This window comes from Hydra viridissima, unplaced genomic scaffold (genome assembly GCF_058129835.1).
Source record: "Hydra viridissima isolate aposymbiotic clone 2 unplaced genomic scaffold, HvirCarnegie_v1 scaffold_9, whole genome shotgun sequence".
NCBI classification, from domain to species: domain Eukaryota; kingdom Metazoa; phylum Cnidaria; class Hydrozoa; order Anthoathecata; family Hydridae; genus Hydra; species Hydra viridissima.
The window spans coordinates 6,052,501-6,075,722 of record NW_028324308.1 but is presented as its reverse complement, the minus strand read 5'-3'; the positions used below and the strand labels follow the sequence as shown (position 1 = coordinate 6,075,722).

Here is a 23,222-nt window from a genome sequence, read left to right as displayed (position 1 = left end):
ATATACACACACACACATGGCTATTTCCACGATGGAAATTTCGTGTTTAAAAATTTCTTTTTTCAAAAGATTTTTTTTCTTTAACTGTAGTTTAAACACCTTAAAATTATTGTTAAAATATATTTTGAGTAGAAAATATTTGAACCGAGTAGATAAATTTGATGAATGTTAGCAACTGTTTTTTTCTTTTTATTATTCGAAAAAGTAAGTAAAATTTGAGGGCGAGTTCTTGCAATATTTTAACCAAAACACATCCATATTTTTGTTAGAAAGAATCTTTGAGATTATATATATGTCTTGAGTGAAAACACTTTTAGTCTTTAAAAATAATTCAAGTGTTTTTTTGTCACATGCACATCTGTAAAAATTAGGTTGCGTCACTGAACTAAAAACTAAAAAAGTTTAATTATCACAATGAAAATAGGCTTTAAGGCGAGATTTTTTTAGAAATTATATATTTTAATGCAAACTTTTCATCATTACTAAAAAAAAATTGGTCAAAAAACATTATATTAACTTATAGTAATAGTTTAAAAGCTGTTGCGTCACTGAGCCCATCAACGGGATAATTAGCGTTTTATAAAGTTATTGTTTACTATTATTTAAAATATAAAAAAAAGATTTAAACTTCCCAGCCTAAATATTGATAAAAACAAATATTTCTAAAACACTGCTGTTAGTTGGAGTCTAGAAATAGTAGACACCATCGCTATTCAATATTGACTAGTATAGCAACTTTTTCATCGTTTGACTAGTCGATGCCAAGACATCAATTATTGCATCGTTATTATTTCTCGGAAGAAGGTCTTTTTCACAAGACATCAGCATGAATGACTGTAAACTTGACTGGCTCATCAAATTTCTTAATCTGTTCAAAATATATTTTAATTTCGAAAATGACCTTTCACAAGCAACTTGAGATGAGGATTATGTTAGCACAAAGTTTTAAGCCAGAAACAAATTTGAATACGCAAGACTATGCAAGTTAAACTTCTGGAGGACAAAGTAACAACAAACAATACATTTTTTGCAAGATTTGCATTTATTTCTTGTTTCAAATATCAAATTACATTCATCTTCAAGAGTTATTTCGAAACTTTCCCATTTCCTTGCGAAATCCGATAATTCCGTTTGAAGCTGATCTTTTGTTACACTAGCATCAAACTTTCTGAGCAACCCACTCAGATGCTGCAATCTGCCACTAGGCATTTTTTTCAAAATTTTTGCAAAATTTCTTGGATCTAAACAAGATAAATCAGCATATAGACTACCATGCTCTGAAAATCTCTGTTTTAAACTACTGATTACTTGATTCATTACCATGTTGTGAACATTGGTAGGAAATTTATCTTTTGCACTTTCAAGTAGTTGATTTGCTCTAATTCTTTTCTCTTTCAAACCAGTCTGAACTTTAATTTACATTTTATTTGGAAAATAAAATGTAGCCTAACTAAAAATATAATACAATTTTTATGCCAACCGGCCCACCGGGAATCTCCCGGTCTCCCGGCGGCCCAGTCCAAGCCTGAATGCAAGCAATAAACTATTTCTAACATTTCTTAAAGGAGCCATTTTCAATTTTTTTTTTGTTTATTTCAAGATGTTTTCTTTTTTTTTTGAAGCAGAAATTCGTAACTAATTTTATTTGAATACCGTAACTGTTAGTCGCAACCGCTCGATCCAGACCTTTGTCGTCTCTGTTGCCCTTGCAGTTTTCATATCGTAAGCTCTCTAATAACTAGTGTAAGAATGTCAGTAGAAAAAATGGAGTATATACTATTGATAAAAGTTATTGCTATACTTTCTTTCCAGAAGACCTGGGTGGGTTAGAAAAAGGAACCTCAGCTGATTCTTCTTGTTTTATTGTATGTTTGTCACCTTGAAATGAGCGTCTAGAAAATACCTTTGAGTGGTCAGATTTTTTTCGTAACAAACCTCTACTCTTTTTGCTATTGTTCACTATAATTAAGTAAAACAAAAAAAGAATAACACAGGAAATTCATTTAACCGATTAATATAAACAATCATTGTAAACAAATACAAATGTTGATTCACTTGCACTTTCATCCGACTTTTATGAACAACAACCTTATGTAAAACATTTTGAAGTTTGGTTACTTTTTGCATGTAGTTAAAATTTCAGTAAAGCAATGTAATGATTTTACAGCAACCAACCCTAGGTTTCTTGAGCATCAAGAAAAATTTTTTTAGGGTCTTTTAATGAGCCAAAAGTGGTTGTTAGGAGCGTCGCTATGGAAATTTTGATTTTGAATTTACTGAGCCTATTTTAAAATGGAAAGTTTGATATGAAAGAAAACTTAAGTATTTTTTTTTTTTTTCCTTTTAAAAAACAAATTAAACAGACGTTTTCTACACAGTCAAATTGACTTGAAAATTCACCATGAAATTTTAAATCACCTTAATTTTGTATATGCATTACAGATAAAATACATACAAATAAATAAGGCATATAAATAAATACATATACATATAATTATCCTCATGATGAAAATACACTGATGTTCACTAATCAAATGCTTTGGTATCATTAAATTTTCAAACGTCTTTTTCTCAGTTTCGTTGTTTTGTGGTTGGATACTTTCTGCATAATTACGTCCAAATAGCTGTTTGTGGAAACCCAAAAATGATAATCTTGATTATTACCAGACAATGATAATGTTATGCTAAAGCATATAGTAATGTTTTAAACAGTATGGATTTAATAGAGAAAAAGTTATTACCTCTATTTTCAACCCTTCCTTCTGCCTCCCTCATTTAGTTCTGACGGTCCTGTTATCTACGTAATACTTTTATTTTTGTTTATTATTTTTATTTGTAATGGATACAAAATACTTTTGCTTGCTTTATTACTTTCAACTTTTTTACATATGAAGATTTTCTTTTTTTTTCCACTTCACTCATTTTATATGATTGAATTCATTGATATTTTAAAGTACAGAAAACCATTTTGTAGTACAGCTACTATATCTATAAAACATCACATTTTCGCAAATTAAAAATTTAACACAACTAAAAATTATTCTGTTATAATTAAAACTAAATGGTATTATTTTTACAATTTAAACTCCTTGTATTTTGTGCGTTTTATATCTGTTCACTGTAGTTAAGAACTTCTTCTGAATTAATAAAGTTAAAGTTGGAAAAATATATTGCTTATCAATGTAATTCAGAAAAAGCATACATCTGCCAGTTGGATAAAACACTTTTGCTGTAGGCCAATTCGCCACAGATACACCACGTGTTAATCGTTCGATAAAAAAATTGCTTGTTTATTTCTGTATAGATCAAAGAATAAAATGTTAAAAAATGTTTTCTTTACACGTAATGAAAATCAGCATTATATATATATATATATATATATATATATATATATATATATATATATATATATATATATATATATATATATATATATATATATATATATATATATATACTATTTCCTTAATTTTATGAAAATGTTCTCAATTGGAATTGACGAGAATTCGGTCTAAAGAAGAATAAATTAAATTTATTTATGTTTAAACCTCTTCTTATGTTTATTCATGTTAGGCCAGCTCTATTGTATCTTCGCTATTTCTAATTCACGATATTAAAAAAAAATTCTTTGAGTTGTTTGCATCAGAAACGTCCGTCACTGATGTTTATGAAACAACTTACAGTAGTTATTTATGTAATAAAAAACATATATTGTAAAGGTACAGAATATTTTTTCGGGGAGTCGGCACAAAACATATGTAAACAAAATTTATATGAAACTAATTATATTTTTTATGCACGATAAATGTAAGAAACATATATCTAAAAAAGTTTTATTTATTTTTTTGATAAAAAAGTGAACAGGATTTTGTTCATTATTTATAAATTGTTGATTTTCCTTTTGATGTTTTTGCCATTGCATCGATGACATCCTAGGTTATCATTTGATTTTTACAGTGGATATTCATTATCGCTAAACCATTTAAACGGTTTTCACCAATTGAATTCCTTAAATAGGAAAGATTGACAAAATAACTTTTCTCCTGTTGCAGCAGATACTGGCAGAGTTTTATATGAATTCATTGAACTTTTGATTTAACTGGAAAAACTTCTGGATTTGTATGAAACTAAACGTCAACGGAATTTTTTTTAACTTTTTATGGTAGATGCGTATCATAAGCCTAATTTCTTTTTTTTTTAAATAGATATTCTCCTTTTTACATTGAAAATTGTTGCACTCAAATTATTCAAAGTTGTTTCTTGTTATTCGATTTTAACATAAAATCCAATGTTGCACGAATGGAGGAAGTAAAGTAATTTAAATGAATGTTAAAATTTATTATCAATTTGATGACAATATGTTTGAAGAGTGCAAATATGATGTTAAGGTCGGTAAGAGTGACGAGGATTTATTTAGGTATGGTATGACAGGTAAATGAATAGAGCGCAGAGGTTGGGGCTAAGGTTAAGGGTCTCAGGACTGATTGGGTAGAAAAGGACAGAGGTTAACGGTCAGAGTTTTGTAGTTACTTCTCGATGTGTTCTGATTGGAATGGTTCTTGCATAACTCAATGAATTTCATCTTTAAATAAAAATAATGAGCACCATTCTTTTTGCTTCCAGATTCGGTAAATAGGTAATAGTCTTGATCAATATCAGTTTTAATATATATTTCTTCGTGTTAACAAGAATGTTACAAAACACAGATCATTGTAAGTAGTGATTTACTAAACGCAACGACCTATATATGATTTAAAAAAATCAAAAAACACACAAATCATGAAGAAACAAATTAACCACAAAAAAAAAATAGATTTTTTAAAAGTTATATAATAACACCTGTAAATCAGAAATGCAATATCGATAAAATAACATGCGTTCACATATCTTGAAATTGATCATTTTTAATTTAACAAACTTTTGATTTTTCTAAATCATCATAAAAGGAGACAAAGATTTTGCTTGCTCTTAAGGTGGCTCACCCCCTCTAAATCTAACTTTTTATTTATAAAGGTTAAAAACTTGTTTTTTATTTTTTATATAAGGAAATTCTATTAAAACTTTAACTTCTTAAAAGAAAAATGAAATTTCCATTTTTTGATGCTGAGTCAGCATAATTTGTCTAAAATCTTACCTTAGCTAAAACAATGATATCTTGAGTAAAATTTGCACTGAATACACCATATTTTGCCAAATGGTAGCTAAATAGTTGCTCCAGGGCTAGAACTAAAATTTTTTTCAAATGTTAAAAAAAACTAAAATGGCAGCAATAAAGGTGCAGAAATTGATTTAGTGCCTGTGTCAGTCTAACAAACTACATTCAAACTAATTTATTTATGCTTAAAATGTTATAATTCTAGTCCCAGCCCTCATAAATAAGTTAATCAACATACTGTGAAAATTTGAAGATAAAAGCTTTAACCAAACTGAAGATATTAACGTTTTCGTAAGAAAAATATATTAAAATAAGAAAGTCTTAAAAAACACATTTTAAAAAAAAAAACATAAAAACAAAGTTTTTTTTATAAAAAGTTACTAAAAACTGCCACTAGCATAAGATTTCATATCATCATTCTCCTTGTCAATGTCTAAATAACCTTTGTTTATTGATCTTATATGTTTTCTTCGTGTTTTACTAACATCAGTCGATTTTCTTGACATATTTGATAGTCGGTTTTTATCTTTTTTGAAAGCTCCTTTTTCAAAATAAACACCTCCAGAAAACCCAAGCATTTTAAAAATGCAACTTAAAGAAGAAAATCCATCATTGTAATTTAAAATAGAAGAATAAACAGATATTTCAAGAATTTTCCTTGCAGTAAAAGTAGTTTTAGGGCATCGCTGCCATATCAAACCATTAAATGACTCATTGCAGTTTTGTGTCATCCCATGTAAACACTTTCTTAGCATTTCAGGGTTTGATAATTCTTGAAAAATAGGTTTAATTTCCTCCATAATTGCTACAGGTAAATTTATTTTTTGTCTATAGCTTGTTTTACCCAGCAGCTTTCATACTCTGAGAACTGCTTTCTTTATAAACTTTATGTAGTTTATTGTTTGTAATATTATAACTGTGATTCGTAAGAGGTGGAGGCATATTCATTATAGCAGTAAAAGTAGACATAGCTTCTCTACCACGTCCAATTTCACGAAATGCCATAACAGCACGTAAATTTATTTCATATGGTTTTGAACTAGAAACACTTTGATTTACAGATGGTGATGAATAAAATGTACTTTCAAAGTCACAGTTTGAACATTGTATTATAATTCCAATAGAAAATCCCATACGTATAGATTCATTATGAAAAAAAGTTAGCTTGCTATTACACTCACTGCATGTGGAATACTGTTCAAATATATTTTTAATAATTCTAAAGTTACAAATAAAGAAAAAATTGTCAACTTCGGAATCACAATTTGTTGCAGCACTAAAGTTATGTTTTTTCTTAAGCTTTGATGCACTTGTTGTTTCTGATTTCCTGCTACAACCATTTACTTCCTCTGCTCTCCTTGTATACCTATTTCCATGATATTTTCTCTTTAAATTTCTAATTTTATTCCTTTTGTTCGCCATATCCAGATAGATAGTTTTCAGTTAAATTACATTGAATTAATGATACAGAGCACATTTTTAAGAAATATTACATTTTACAGAACAGTAGAAAAGCATAATAGATCTAACATTGAAAAATAGTTCAAAACTTTAAGTTAAAACCTTCAAGAAGTAATGAATAAATTTGTTGTTTACACCGTTGCTATGGCGTTGCTAAGGAGTAGGAAACTGTATTAACCACAATAACGGTATTTTTTGTTACTTTTTAAGCATATAATAGTAAAAATATATTATGAATTTTGTACTTCGATGCTTAATATAACATAATTCAAAAAAAAAAAAAAAATTTTTTTTTTGATTTTTAATGGGGGTGAGCCACCTTAACAAAGAGCAAGCAAAATCTCTGTCTCTCTTTTTATTGTAAGCAGCAGAGCTTCCGCTGGCCTTTTCTTTAAAGAAATATCTCTTTTCATTAATCAAATTTGTAAGTTTCTTCAAGTTTTTCGAGATATTTGTTTATTTCTCATTTCTAATTAACTTATCTTTTTACTTACTTGGCAGATGTCTACTTATTCAATACGTATTTTGGTATTTACGTCTGCGTGCGACGCTTATTTCTAATTACAAAGTTTCTTATTTTTCTTCCTTAAATTAAATTGTTTAAAGTTCATGTTGAATTTATAAAAGAAAATCAAATTTAATTCATTTTCTTTTATATTTAAAAAAGAATCCCTCATAAGATTGTTTTAACTAAATTATCCAGTGAACTTGTTTTTGATAAAAGAATGACATACAATTTGCTTTTATAATTTACGTATAATAATAAAGGAGACTAACTCGTTGACTAATCTAAAAGGAAATGGCTTGAGTTGCTTCGAAGGAAGCACTGATCAAATTATTTAGATTTCCTGGTTTAATTTGTCTAATGTGCCGAGTGCCAATTCCAATTTAATTATTGTCAAGTTTTCTTAAACAAAAAAAACAACAACAAAAACACGAAATCAATCGGAATGTTTTTGTTTTTATAAGATTGTGAGAACATCGGAGAAAGGTAATTAAAGAAATTATTTCTTGATCTTTTACTCGTTTTTATTTATTTATTTATTTTTTGAGTATATTGTCATTTTACGTGAAAAAAAAATTTACAAAACAGAACAAAAGTATAGTTTAGATATTTAAACGCCAATGTTCGCGATTACGAAAGGATTAATCTAAGTTCGAAATTTGATTAAGGAAAACCTTTCATTTTAAAGTTGAATTAATGGAAGGAGCGAGATGAAGAAGTGACTATAACTAGTTATATCGTTAGAGAAAGTCGTTTTTCAGTAATAAATGAAAAGTTTTCAAATGAACCAGTAGTCAATGATAAAGGGAATCTAATAAAAGTTCCTATAATCGATGGTCCTAAATTATAGGATTGCATCAAAGATTGAACATGCAAAGTATGTCATAACTTTAATTATTTACAATTTAAAAAAAAATGTTATATTTTCTGTTAGTAAAAACCAATGGTTTGAAACTAGAAAACTCACTTTTATAACAAGGACTAGAGTTTTTTTTAACAAGGTCGTAACTGAAGTTGAAGCTATAGAAAATGTATCAAATTCAAACTTAGCAAATTCAAAATGTATTAAGCAGCAAACAAAAAATAGTAAAAAACCAAAGGGTAATTTACATAGTGAACATCTAACCTTATCTTGGAGCTATTTTACAATTTTAATTGAAAAAGTTGAAAGTGTTTGCGCTAAAGAATTTGAAAAATAATCTTTACTAATGCAGTGTTTGTTTAGGTTTCTTGAGTTTAATATTGCGAGTACACAAGAAAACTTCGTTCCCAGGTACACATTGATTGTTTGTTTTTTTTTAATTGTTTTTTAAAACAATTTTCTCTAATTTGTATTCTTCATGAAATATGTGATTGTAACTTTACAAGATATCGATTCGGGAATTATGAGGTATATATATTTTCTCTTTTTATAATCACAAAGAAAGCTATCAGAGTGCGGCTAAAATAAAATATTGAAACTTTTTGCACATAGAGTATATTTTTTATTAAAGATTTCAACAACAAAAATATCACCGAAATCTAAAACAAAAATATAAACATAAAATATAGATGTATTAGGGACTTATTTGAACCTTGACACGTACCGTTAAAGCTCAAATCAGCCCGAAAGCCCTATAACTCACAACTTTAACAGAAGTGGAAGCTTACTCGACCCGAGCCATTGTTAATTTTTGTTGTAAAAAGTTTTTAAAATGATGTTAATAAAAACTAACAAAAATGTAAGAATTAAATTATTCTTACTGATGTAAGATTACTAGATTTATGATATATAAGGTAAGTAAAAGATTTTAAAAACGATGAAAAGGTTATGAAAAAAAACGATGAAAAGGTTATGAAAAAAAACGATGAAAAGGTTATGAAAAAAAGATCAGCAATGTTCCGAACTTGCAACTGAAATTTCGAAATTTAACTATGCAAACAAAAAAAAAAAAAAAATAGAAGTTTAAAAAAATAAAAAGTTCCTATTTACAACGTGAGATCACGTCATATTTTCAAATTTGATTTTCTTGTCACGGGTATTTAAAATTTTAACTTTTGCTAATTATCTTGCACATGCGTACTTCTTGTAAACTTTAGCATTAAGGGTGGAATGCAAGAACCGAACTTGAGTCAAGTTCGACTTGAAATCTCAAGTTCGACTTTGTCAAGTCAGACTTGAAAAATTGACTTGAGCGAATGCGTAAACGAGACTTGAAAATTTCAAGTTCGTGCTTGAGAAAGTCGAACTTGAAAAATAGTCGAGGCGTTGAATTCAGGGCGCTTATCGGAATATGCACTTCGCAACCAATAGCGGTAATGCATTTTTTTACGGGAAAAACCTTTTACTGATACAAATTCGTGTAAAGATATTTGTACAATATACGATTTAATAAAAAGTTAATAACAGTAAAAAAAAAAACGGTCTTGCTATGTACTTTTCATTACAAAAATAAATTCATCTTGGCACTTTCAGTTCCAAATCCTAAGTTGCAGGTAAACAACGGTTGGTCGTATGTACCACTTAAGTGATCAAGACAATATCTCTGGATTTCTCCATTTGAATTCCATTTGAATTAAAATGTTCTAGAAAATACAGAATCTTATTTTGACGACTTTTGGGGATGATACTATACTAGAATGTATTTTTATTTATCTTTTTTCTAATACTTCAATGAAAATAATGTTTTTTTTTTTACAAATACTGAGAAAACTACTTTAAACAAAATTAGTTTTCTCAATGCTAATACTACATAATACTATGTATATATATATATATATATATATATATATATATATATATATATATATATATATATATATATATATATATCATTTACATATGTAAGTATTCCAGTACATTGACATATGTAAGTATACCATTTACATATGTAAGTCAATAGAGATCACATATGGAGACAGGTCTTCTGAAATTATTCGGTCACTTATAGAAACAGAAAAGAAAACTTTTAAGAAACCATTGATAGCATCTTGCTCATTAACACATGAAAAAGAACATAATTTAACGCTAAACAAAAATCTCTTATTAAAAAAAAAAGCAATATAATGAAGTTCATGATCTTGATAAAGAACTAATGCAAAAACAAGTAGAAATAGCTAATATATAAAAAACTCACTCCAGAAAAAGCAACAATACAAACAAAAAGTACATGAAATTAAAATGGAAATTTATCCAAATAAAGATTTTCACAGTTAAAATTTTCACAAAGTTTTAAAAAAGCAACACAACAGAATTATTCTATGTGAGGATTATTATTTTCAAACAATATCAGATCCAAATTTTTTTTTTTAGAATGTTTTAATTTATCACTTTATCTTTTAGTGAAATTGTTTTTTTCATATATAATACTAATTTGAAATATAAAATGTAATTCTTTTGAAATAATATGCAGTATAAATATTTGCAAATAATGTTTTTGTTATTAGACCTTTATCCATAATCAGACACAATTTTTTTTATCCATAATCAGACACAATTTTTTTATCCATAATCAGACAAAATTAAAAAAAAAAAAAATCAGTCCAAAATTTGATTTCTCTTTGTTTCTGCAAAAATATCTCTTGTTAATGCTTTAGCACCATATTCTTCTTTGCTATTTTGTATTTCATTGCCTCCACAATAATCATTTTGTAGAAGAGCAATGTTGTGAAGCACAAAACAGGATATTATTATAGCTATGGAATTTTGCAGCTTTGTTCATAAGGGAATGTTAAGACAAGGGTATCATTTTTTTGATATACCAAAACAATATTCAACAAAAACATTCAACATGTGTACTTCTCAAGCTGTAATTGTATCTGATTTCACTTTCCCTTTTGGGTTAGAAAAAGGTGTCATTAAATATTGTTTACAAGGATAGCCAGAATAACCTAAAGCATGAACATGTTGGCGAGCTTCAAAAACTTGTTTAATAGCTGAGTTAGCAAAAACACATGAATCCTAAACACTTCCAGGCTGTTGAACATAGCAGATAAAATTTCTTTTGAAGCACCTGCAATGACCTGGCAATTTAAAGAAAAAAATCCCTTTTTGTTTTGATATATTTCTGCGCTTTCTCCACAAGGAATTATCATAGGAATATGTGTTCCACCAATTGCTTCTATACATCCTGGGAATCCTTTGGTAAAATCTAAATAATGGTTGATAAATGTAAATATTTTCTTTACCTAAGAAAAGTTCGAAGTTTGTATGAAATTACAAAATCAGATATCCATGAAAACTTATAATCGCTTTTACTTAATTATCAAAGAATCAGCTTCTGTTGGAAACTTTATGTACTGATATCTTTTGTTAGCCATTTGAATTGAAATGTTCTTAACCACTCGACAAACAGTTGACTGATTAACTTTCAGCTCCTCCAAATCTCCTATTACTCTCTAAAAGAGTTTATTTATTGTTACTACTATAATATCATTTGTTGGTATAAAATGATGTTATTTAAAAACAAAACATAAAATCTACCAGTAAATGAACTAGTAGCATAAAACTGAAATGTAATAGCCAGTTGTTGTACAGATGAAAGAGGGCACCCTCGATTGTTTACATTATTGTTAGTATAGTCATTAGCTAATATTAAAAAGGTTTCTGTGGAAAATCTGTATTGCCTTTTAAATTCTATATTGTTGTAAACTTCTAAAGAATTGGCTCTGTCAATAATAAACCTTGGTATGTGATTTCTTCTTCTTCTTCTTCTTCTTCTTCTTCTTCTTCTTCTTCTTCTTCTTCTTCTTCTTCTTCTTCTTCTTCTTCTTCTTCTTCTTCTTCTTCTTCTTCTTCTTCTTCTTCTTCTTCTTCTTCTTCTTCTTCTTCTTCTTCTTCTTCTTCTTCTTCTTCTTCTTCTTCTTCTTCTTCTTCTTCTTCTTCTTCTTCTTCTTCTTCTTCTTCTTCTTCTTCTTCTTCTTCTTCTTCTTCTTCTTCTTCTTCTTCTTCTTCTTCTTCTTCTTCTTCTTCTTCTTCTTCTTCTTCTTCTTCTTCTTCTTCTTCTTCTTCTTCTTCTTCTTCTTCTTCTTCTTCTTCTTCTTCTTCTTCTTCTTCTTCTTCTTCTTCTTCTTCTTCTTCTTCTTCTTCTTCTTCTTCTTCTTCTTCTTCTTCTTCTTCTTCTTCTTCTTCTTCTTCTTCTTCTTCTTCTTCTTCTTCTTCTTCTTCTTCTTCTTCTTCTTCTTCTTCTTCTTCTTCTTCTTCTTCTTCTTCTTCTTCTTCTTCTTCTTCTTCTTCTTCTTCTTCTTCTTCTTCTTCTTCTTCTTCTTCTTCTTCTTCTTCTTCTTCTTCTTCTTCTTCTTCTTCTTCTTCTTCTTCTTCTTCTTCTTCTTCTTCTTCTTCTTCTTCTTCTTCTTCTTCTTCTTCTTCTTCTTCTTCTTCTTCTTCTTCTTCTTCTTCTTCTTCTTCTTCTTCTTCTTCTTCTTCTTCTTCTTCTTCTTCTTCTTCTTCTTCTTCTTCTTCTTCTTCTTCTTCTTCTTCTTCTTCTTCTTCTTCTTCTTCTTCTTCTTCTTCTTCTTCTTCTTCTTCTTCTTCTTCTTCTTCTTCTTCTTCTTCTTCTTCTTCTTCTTCTTCTTCTTCTTCTTCTTCTTCTTGTAAAATTGACCCCCATACCAATTAAACGTTTTAAAACAAGTTTTTTTTAAATACTTCATATTATTGTAACTACTTCTCATGAACTCTCCTTTACTCCTTTTACAGGTATCACTTCTTTGTATAACTGGAACTGTTTATTAATAAATGGAATTTACTTTTATCACATAAACGTGCCTTAAACAACCTTTTATAATGTTAGGATGTTCGACATTTCAAAAAGCTAATAAACATTTCTAATGGCATCAAAATATGACATGTTGGATCTTTACATACGAGTTACAGGATGTTTTAAAAGATACACGATTTCCCAATGTTGGTATTCAGTTTTCTGTAATAAATTCATTGACAAATATACTTTCACAATGTAATCTTTTAATTAGTCACGTCAATATACCCAAGTAACTACTTTTGCTTGTTAAAAACTTATTTTCATATTTGCAAAGGTTGTAATAAATTATATAGTAATAGTAAAGTTTTGTTACGCATCAGCAAAATGATAATGGCGGTTTGTTTTTTTTTTCAAGTTTGGTTTTAAGATTGGTCTGGAGCAGACTTGAAAAAATGACTTGAAAATTCAAAAATTCTCGTTTTTCAAGTCTGACTTCAGTTCAAGTTCGCTTCCTGCATTCCGTTCAAGTCAGACTTGAGATTTGAAGTCTGACTTGAAATTTCAAGTCCGCTTCTTGCATTCGGAAGGAATTTTCGCTCTCTCAAGTCTGGTTTGAAGTCAGACTTTGAAAACGGTCTATTTTTAGGCACCGCCGATTCGATTCGTAAAATCCGCAAAAAGCCAATCCGACTTATTTTGCGGATTAAAACAGTCAGTTCGTAAAAATTTTTCGGATTAATCGGATTAACAATCCGAAAACTAATTTACGAACCACTAGCGAATTTTTTTTTTTGCGGATTCTCTTTGCTGTTCGGATTATTAATCCGAAAAACTTTTACGAATCAATTTAACTTTAATTCGCTTAGCGAATTATACGAATCGCGTTCCGTTCGCGTCACCATTAAATGGTGTGGTTCAAAAAAATTACATTTTTATTATATGCGCGTCCTATAAATAGTGGATTTCTTTTTTATTTTCAATCAGTCCTATTTGGAAATCTTAACCTACAACAATTCGTTCAACAGATCAAGTCTACTATTCTTTACTTACATTTATTACGGTAAGCCATTATTATCTTATCTTGATTTAAAAGTTAAGAATATTTCAAGCTAAATTCTTGCGGTTTTTTTTTTTTTTTTTGTGGATCAAATTCCTTTGCGAATTATTTCGCTTTGCGGATTGCTTCAATTAGTGGATTGGTCCTATAAAATTTATATTGTTATGTTTCTTCTACTTAAATATTAGTAGAAATAAAAATAGAGATAAAAACTAGTTTGAAAAGTTGTTACGTTCATTTCAACAATTAAGGCAAATAACCTTTAAATAATTAGTTCTTTTATTGAAAGCTTTATGCATGCCTCAAAAATATCATTTTTTATTAAGACAAATATAAAGGAAAAACTCAATCTGATTTATTCCATTTTTATGTTATTTCATTTTTTTCTTCTTTTCAGATGCCTAAGCTATCTAATATTTGAGAATTCTTCAACAAGGTGGAGGAAAACAAGGCAAAATATAAGGCCTGTGTCAAGCCAAAAACCGAGGTGTCATTAGAGCTTGCTCACTAATTCAATAAAGATCTAAACAAAAGATTCGAAGGGGAGTTGATGAATATTGAATTCTCTATTGCTCATTTTTTAAATCCTAACAGGAAGAGCATGTGCTTTGTGGATGAGGGGGGAAAATTTGAAGTAGTCAAAACTGCAGGAAAGAAAGCTATGAAAGAACTGTCAAGAAAAGAAATTTTGGCCAGCCAAAGCACTCCTTCCCCTTCAATGTTGGATGATGAAGATGATGACGACTTTGATTTCACTGAACAACTGAGGAAGAAAGTGTTTGGTGCAGGTTACATTAATCCTGGAAGTGAAACAAGCACCAAGAAAGCCATTTCTGCTGAAATTGAGGGGTATTTGAATTCAAAACCAGTTCTAGCAAATACAAATGTACTGGAATTCTGGAAACAAAACCAGTATATTTACCCAATAATGTCAAGGCTGGCCAGAAAAAATCTCTGTATACCTGCTGCATCATCAACATCTGAAAGAGTTTTCTCAACAGCAGGGAATATATACAGCTCTAGAAGAACCAATCTTTCAATCTCAAAGGTTGAGATGTTGGTATATATGAAAGAAAACACTAAGCAACTCAGTAAAATTCAAGACATTGTGTGGCCAGGAAATGAATTTGGAAAATGATTAACTTTCAGTGTGATTTTGACTTTTTTTTATTTCTTAACAAGGAAATCATTTCGTTTCATTGTATATTTGAATATTATAAATAAATAAAAATGAATCTTATTTCAAAAGGATTTTTTATTCTGAACCCGTATAAATCCGTAAAAATAATTTCGGTTCGGATTCCAATTCGAAAAAAGTTTTTCGAATTGCAATCCGATCCGAAAGTATCGAATCGGATTGCAATCCGAAAAAAAAATCCGAAAAAATTTTAACGAATTTTTTTCCGATAAATTATTTTCGGATCAAATCAATCCGTAAGTAATTTGAACCGTTTAGCATAGTTAATTCGGTGCATAATCCGCAAACCGATAAACAGTAACGAATCGGCGGTCTCTATCTATTTTTAGCGGTTTTCAAGTCTGACTTGAGTTGAAGTTCGCTTTATGCATTCGCTCAAGTCGCACTTAAGGTTTGAAGTTCGACTTCAAATTTGAAGTTCGGTTCTTGCATTCCACCCTAAATATCTGAAGACATTCCCTCGCAGGGGAAAAAATAACAGACATTACAATTCGCTACTTTTAAGAGATGTAGGTTTTAAACTTTGAAAGTCTCTTATCATTTCATAGGATATTTATTTTTAACTGCTCTTCACTGGTGACAAAAGTGATTTTTCAATTTGCTTGGAAGAAGAGAAAAAAGGGGATCACAAATAATACTAAAGTTTATAAAAATGTCAGGTTTTGCCTTGTGGTCTTCATCTGTGATCGAATCATCGTATTTGTTTAATAAAGCGTTTTGTAAAAGGAAATTGAGCCCTTGTTTTGATTCAACAACTGTAAAAATACCTGTAAAAATAAATATACTTGGTTAACATCCATTCAGTTCAATGACATCTCTCGTTTTTGGTTTTAAAAGTAGTTACTAGTAGTCATTTTTAGTTTTAAACATTTTTGTTCTAAAGTTTGAGAGTAACACAAAATGGTATATCAGTCTGTGTTCGCTTTGAAGCACAAATAGTAAAAGATTTTGCTGTTATGTAATTGCAGAAGATATTAGTGAAATTTTTTTTGATGGTAACAACCAAAAAAAGAAATTTATCAACAGTTCGTGCTATACTCTAATAGATGGAGTTACAATAACATAAATGGAACAATAGCTTATCTCTTTAAACTTTTATTTTTACAATTATTTTTCAATTATTCTCAAGTGTAAATATATGTTTTTATACCAGTACAATGATAAAACAATTGTAAGAACTTTTGTAAGTATACTTTTTATAGTATTAGTAACATAAAGATAAATAGGTGAAAAACAAGTCCAATACTATGCATCACTTTATCTAATATAAGTATCTTTATAATGAAATAAATATCTATAACAAATAATTTAAACAAATTTAAAATAAAAGAAATCTGGTTTTCCTAATATTGTTATTTGATTTTTTTATACATTTTTTTTCAATTTTTATGTGGTTAACTTTAAGCATATTTCAAAAAAATTTGATGACATAATCTTGTATGCAACTAAATTTAGCGTTATTTAACCTAAATTTTGACTTAACAATCTAGTTTAATATTTTCAGTTGTAGTGTTTTGATCATTTTACTAAAAATACATGATATATATATATATATATATATATATATATATATATATATATATATATATATATATATATATATATATATATATATATATATATATATATTTATATATATATATATATATATATATATATATATTTTCTTCTACACTTTCATGCAATTAAAATTTCAAGGTCAGTCTTTTTTGTCTGCAATAAGTCATATTTTACATAAAAACATCTGTGTTAATCTAATCACAATTTTGCTATTCCTCAACAAATTCTTTTGCTATTTCATTTGAACGAAACGTTTTATTGAAGTAAAGGCATTTGATTTCCGTACATTCAGTTGATAGAGCACAGAAGCTGCTTTTTAAAATCAAAGGTTTTTAAGATGTTTGATCATAAAGTCTTTGTATATGGCTAAAGCATTATCTTTGCTATGAAAAGCCACTTGCACTCTCCCTCCCCTGTCCCCGTTTTCCCTAGCCCCCCACCCTTTCCAATTTTTTGAAATAGATAAAAAAACAAGCTCTATAAATAGCAAAAGCTCTATGATTAACAAACTTTTTACATAAAGATGGGATAAAGATATTTTTCTTTAGTTTTAAAATCAAAAAATTTTTTTGATAGAATTATTCCTACTGCTCCTCGACGCTGAAAGCAATTGATTGGCAAGATTAGCTTAATGTTGAAGAAGTATATATGGACATATGAATAAGCGCATGTAAAACTCTTTCTGAAATTTTTAAATCTTTTTTTTTTTTTTCCAGTTAGTAAGGAGCCACTTCATTATTTTTTTTTTCTCCTTATATCTTCAGTTGCTTTCAATTGATAGACAAAACAAATTTTATTATGAGACATTTTGTTTATTATATATCACACTAAGGAAGGTCGAACTTGTTTGTGTTCCATCATGGAGGCTAACCGAGTACAAAGTAATATTTCTTGTTTTTTTTTACAATAAAAAAATTATGCATAAGAAGAACCAGATTGCGCTGTGTAACACAAAAGTAAAACAAGTTATTAAATATTTAAACCAAATAAAAAGAATAAAATGGATTCAAAACTAGAATTTTGGCACTTAATTCATATCACATCAGCTGTTCTAATGTTAAACCCTTTTCTAGTTCTCAAACAACAAAAAGATTTTTACTTTTTAAGTCAATATTTTACAAATATATATTATGTATACCAGATGTCTAACTTCGATCCGAAATGTGAAGCCGTGGGAGCCATTTCTAATTCGGGCAAAAACGTTCATTTTTAACTTTTATTTCGCACGTCGGATATAGTTTTTGCCCTTATTACAAATGGCGGATTCAATTTGTAAACAAAAAAAGCGGCTTCACTTTTTGTCCAATAAAATCCCGCAAGTTAGACATCTAGTATATATAATATATCATTGATATTTTAAAATCGGATTTGTTAAATATAGGAATATTTGTGCGGACTATACGAAAGCTTAAGATGAATTTATTACTTTTCTATCTAGTCTCAGTAAGCAAATTATCTTTCTTTACAATAAAACTATTTTAAGTGGACAAATCCTGAACAGATTGAACATTTCTCAAACGCGGTTTACTCATATCCGCACTCACCAAGCTAAAACAATACAACACTTTAACTAACATAAGTATGGATGCATAAAAGCACACACACACGTATGCATACTTATGAGTATATATGTGTGTTTATATCGATGCATATTTATGTTAGTTCAAGTGTTCATTTTACACTAACTTGTTTACATGTGTAGGAGTGAGAATTTCCATCTACCATTTTTTAATGTCGTTATGTGAAGTGATAAAATCAAGCGCTTATTTGACTAAAATTAATATGATTCAAGTTTTCACTTGGAAATTGGGAATTGAAGTTGCTGAGCTAACACATAATATAATATTGTCTTGTACATAAAATTATTTTGTACGTAAATAATTCTAAAAATTTGCTCAATAGGAACCTTTATAAAGATAAGATTGATTGCGATAGGAAAAAAAATTTTTTCCCAGCAAAGTGTAAATAAATATGTTGTTTGATTATTCCTTTTTGAACTTTTCCTGTTCTCAGACATTTCACACATCGCGGCTAAAAGGTGTTAACAATGATGCAATAAATCTTGAGAAAATTAATTAACTTCAATTTTAATTTCAATTGCTGTAAATTATGTGTTTATTTTAAAAATCATTTCATAAAATAGAATAACAGTAAAGTTTATATGCGTCATTTTATAAATTATTCCGGATAACAAAGCGGATTTATTATAATCACAGTATAAATGATTAATTGTGATAGTTATTTATGCTGACTCTTGGATCTTGGATCGATTATCAACAGTGAACAAAAGTAAGATATTGAATTACTATCAGTAAAAAGAGTTTTTCATGCTTTTTCACTAATACATCTAAACAGGTCTAACCATCGAGTACGATATGTTATGTTAAATCAAAACAAATTGAGGTAGAAAAAAATTGTAGAATCATACATAGTAATAATAATAATGATAATAATAATAATAATAACAATAATAATAATAATAATAATAATAATAATAATAATAATAATAATAATAATAATAATAATAATAATAATAATAATAATAATAATGATAATGATAATAATAATAATATATGTATATATATATATATATATATATATATATATATATATATATATATATATATATATATATATATACATATAAATCAGACATAGGTATTTGTATTTTAAATACTTATTTCGAGAAGTATTTGTATTTTGAACATTCAAAACACACACAAAATTTCTCTTTTCAGTTGAAAAAAGGTTTTTTGGTACTGGTATAAACTATTTGTGTTCTCAAGGCAGCTATTATATAGGCTATTCATGACACTGCAGCTCATAATGTTTAACATTAACCATTTTGTATTACTATCTTAAGTCTCATATTTACCAAAACATTCTGGCTTAGCCTAAGACACGCAATACTTTTTGGTGTTGAAAACCTATTAATCTGTATATGAGTAATTCTCTTGTAACACTTTTCATATGCTATACTGAATTAATAAATTTTTTTTCACAGCAGGGTATGTTCACTTCTTGAAGGACATAAACCACTGTTTGAGCAAAAGTATTTTAAAATACATTTCAAAGTATTTTGTTTTGTATTTAAAATACATTTTGAAAAATGTATTTTGTATGTATATTAAAATTTTTTCAAATACAATAGAAAATACTTTTTTCAGCAAAGTGTTTTGTATTGTATTTGAAATACTTTCCTAAAGTATTTTTCCTAACTCTGATTATATATATATACATACATATATATATATATATATATATATATACTTACCAAATTATAAACAATTCGGGTTTGAAACTACAACAACTAACTGTGGTCAATTTTTTTGTGCTTTAAACTTTTTTACAAAAAAGTGAAATAAACGTGTCATAGTGTAAAACGGGTCTTATTTAGAATAATCAAGTTTGGTTTTCCAGTTTGAGAAACTGCTCATTCCATATTATTAATTTTTCATATTCTTTTATTAAAAGTTTAATAATTATGCCTTGCCTATTGCAATATTTATTTTTAATCTATGAATCTGTTATTTCATTTATTGCAGACAAAAAAAAAAAAGCATTTATCTGCGAGCTTATGTTTCTTAACCGTGTACATATGTCTGTATGAGAGTATGGCTGTGTGGTGATTAGATTTGCAAAAACTTGCTTATAAAATGGAAGAAAGATTAAAATCCCTAGAAAGATTTATCCTTTCTTATATTAAAGAATTGGTTTGGTTAAACTAGCACACTTTAAAAATTTTAGAAAACCATTTGAAAACTCAGCAAGATATTTTTTTTGAATAGCAAATATACCGCTGGTTGTTAGGTACTAAGAAATCAGTAAGAATGATATTCACGACCTGGGATTAGTGAGCACCCGGGGTTTTTTCTTACAAACATTCAAGTTATAGGAATTAATCCCCAAAAATTCGTAAATAAAGCGTGTTTTGTGCAATATTCTTAAAATAAAAAACATGACGAGACAAAAAAACCTTTTGAGATGTTATATGACATACTTAAGATATCAATTTATTAAGACTGCAATAATACCTATTTAATAGCATATACTTACATCTTCTTTTATCTAGCAAGGACTTAACTGTGGACCATTACTCTGCTAATGGGTTGTCGTAAGGTTTTAGAAATAAAAACGTTTAAATTGGGAGTGAATAAAATAACGCTTTGACTTTATGCACATTTTTTAGTTATGTCCATGGCCAGTTCAGCAATCTCTAACCTCTCCTCTAGTCCTCTGGGCAGCAATTTAGATTTGAATGATGAAAAATTATTTAATCAAGAAATTCGAAACAGGAAATCAAACAAATATAGCTTAGCAATGGCATTTGACCCCGAAGAACTGATCAACCTCGCCATCCAAGAACATGCTGCATTGAACAAGGATTATGTAAGTTACATTTATGATCCGCCAATTTTTACGTTTTCTTTAAGTGTTTTTATCTAAAAAGATGAGAAGACTAAACAGTCATTTCTTATTGACAATTAACAAAGAACTGGCCCTGAATTATGTTCTCGTGTAGTTATTTCTCCACACATACGTGCGCCAAAAGAAAAAAATAAAACTAGTGGACTAAAAGATTTTTAATTAAAAATTAATACCCATTGCCACCCCTCTACCTTGTTAACTCTTCCCCTCCTCGCCTCTCTTTCTTCCTTTGTCTCTCACTCGCTTAAACGAAAAATATACCTAACTAGTTTCCTATTATCAAGGAATGGCTCAGACTATTTCTTCAAAACTCCAAATAATATTGAAAATCTGATAACTTGTCAAATCAACTACATTTTAGCGGTGTAAGTATTTAAGTACGGACTGACATGTAGAAAAGAGCGTTGAGTGTTAACAAAATATTCATATAAACTCCGTGTTTGTACGCAGTGCATGTTACGAAATCAATCATTGAATCAAGAGCGCAGGATTAGAGATTTGCAGAACAATTTTAAAGAAGCACAAAAACGAATTATCTTTGTTCGAGCTGCTCTAATCGAAAAGGAAACCTAGCGCCAAGTATGAGACTTCTGTTGTCAACATCGAAGACTCGGAGGCTTAATTTGCAGTTCAGTAATAAAAAACAATGTTTTTTTATTTATATAAAATATCTACATTAAATATAAAGAGAAAGATTTTTAGACAAAACATGCTTTGAATGCAATTTATGTGGGGTTTTAAACAGTTTTGTTGCTGAAGTGAAAAACAAGACTAAAAGTAATCGCACGTTTAAAAATAGAACATGACTACTAACATTATTTAAGAACACAATTTATTGGTAAACCTCAAACTTTAAATACCTAAAAATAAGAGATTTGTTATTGCAGTTTTTTCCTTTGAGGTACATTATTCGTGTCGGCTTTTCACATTTAGAGCTTCAAAAATAAAAAAAATTACATGTTGAATAGAATATTATAGCTTCTGAATCTGTTTCTCAGCAGATGGTTTATTTTATACACTCTGGAAGTATTTTAGGTTCATGTCTTAATATTAGTTTTTTTTTTAAATGGTTCTTTAAACAGCGTTTTTCAAAAAAGTTCACTACAGAAATAATTTGAATTCCAGTCTTTTTCGCAAAACAAAAAAAAAGGTTAATTTCACTGAAAATTCTTTATGACATAATTAAGCCGTGGTTCAAAAACCTTTATTCAAGAGTTAAAAAAAATTCGTAATATTCGCAACTTTTGATTTCATGATCACGTGTTCGTATTGTCGTGATGATTACATTTTTAAGAATGTGAAGTGATGTCATTTTTACAATAGTTTAGTTAGCAAAGTTAAATTTAACTGTTAAAATACACGTACTGCATAAGAAGGGTTGTAAACAAAAGTTTTTTTTCAATTAAGCTCATTAGGGAAAATTTAACTTATAAAGCTGACGTTAATCAGGAAACGAGTTCTAAAAATTACATTTGTTTTAAATGTAAAGTGATAAATTTAGAACAAAAATAAAAAATCCACATATTTTACTAGATTTTTCAGATTACTTAAAAATGACTATAGTTTTGTTTCAAATTGCGCGAAAACAACGTCGAAATCTAATTGCGATTTAAGCTGAGCTCTCTTACCATACAGATGAAAAACATTTGTACCTAAAATGTTTTGATATTCTTCGTCAATTCTAATGCTTGATTTATCCCGGTTGATGTTTTATTGTAAAGTAATCCTTTAAAACATTTGTTGCATAAATGATCACAAATAACGCAAGGCCTATCTTATTAACCTATATCTACGAATACATTAACCTGGTTTCTTTATATTTAAAATGTGTTTGTCATATTCTCAATTATTTTTGTAAATATTTTAATACAAAAGTTGTTGCATCAAAAGACAATCAATTTCTGCATTTCGGTGTCGAGGCAACAGTTTTCCAAAAGCTTCAAGCCCCAGCATTTTCTTCAAGCTCCAGCATTTTCTTCAAGTTCCAGCATTTTCAAGTTTTAACAATTTCAAAAAGTATGAGTCGTAATTCAATAAAGAAGCTGTGGAACATTAATCAGGCTGTATTTGAAAGATATTTTAAAATTCAAAACCTTTGCTTTGTTTAAAAGCTATTAATAGTTCAAAATGATTTGTAGCTATGCCATTATGAGCATGGCCAACAAAAATCATCTTTT

At 28.4% G+C, this 23,222-nt stretch overlaps 5 protein-coding genes and 1 pseudogene across 11 annotated transcripts in view; 1 reads left to right on the top strand and 5 right to left on the bottom strand.

Moving 5' to 3' along the window:
• Positions 1–23,222, bottom strand: part of LOC145185579 (RAC-gamma serine/threonine-protein kinase-like) — a 385,494-nt gene that overhangs the window by 209,212 nt on the left and 153,060 nt on the right. The window lies entirely within an intron of this gene.
• The window catches only part of LOC145186156 (cilia- and flagella-associated protein 65-like), a 259,850-nt gene that overhangs the window by 83,568 nt on the left and 153,060 nt on the right, over positions 1–23,222 (bottom strand). The window lies entirely within an intron of this gene.
• LOC145185156 (uncharacterized) overlaps positions 1–23,222 on the bottom strand; it is a 216,225-nt gene that overhangs the window by 39,952 nt on the left and 153,051 nt on the right. The window lies entirely within an intron of this gene.
• LOC145186157 (prohibitin-2-like) overlaps positions 1–23,222 on the bottom strand; it is a 227,685-nt gene that overhangs the window by 51,505 nt on the left and 152,958 nt on the right. The window lies entirely within an intron of this gene.
• LOC149883747 (uncharacterized) lies at positions 5,409–6,716 on the bottom strand (annotated as a pseudogene).
• The window catches only part of LOC145185645 (uncharacterized), a 16,740-nt gene continuing 1,893 nt past the window's right edge, over positions 8,376–23,222 (top strand). The window contains exons 1-4 of one of the 5 annotated variants that reach the window (XM_090099113.1): positions 8,474–8,511; positions 17,194–17,287; positions 17,450–17,498; positions 20,807–21,006. In XM_090099113.1, the coding sequence (XP_089955239.1) occupies positions 17,477–17,498; positions 20,807–21,006 (222 nt within the window). In that variant the 5' untranslated portion in view covers positions 8,474–8,511; positions 17,194–17,287; positions 17,450–17,476. The other 4 variants (XM_090099112.1, XM_090099115.1, XM_090099116.1 and 1 more) reach the window with 4 other exon arrangements.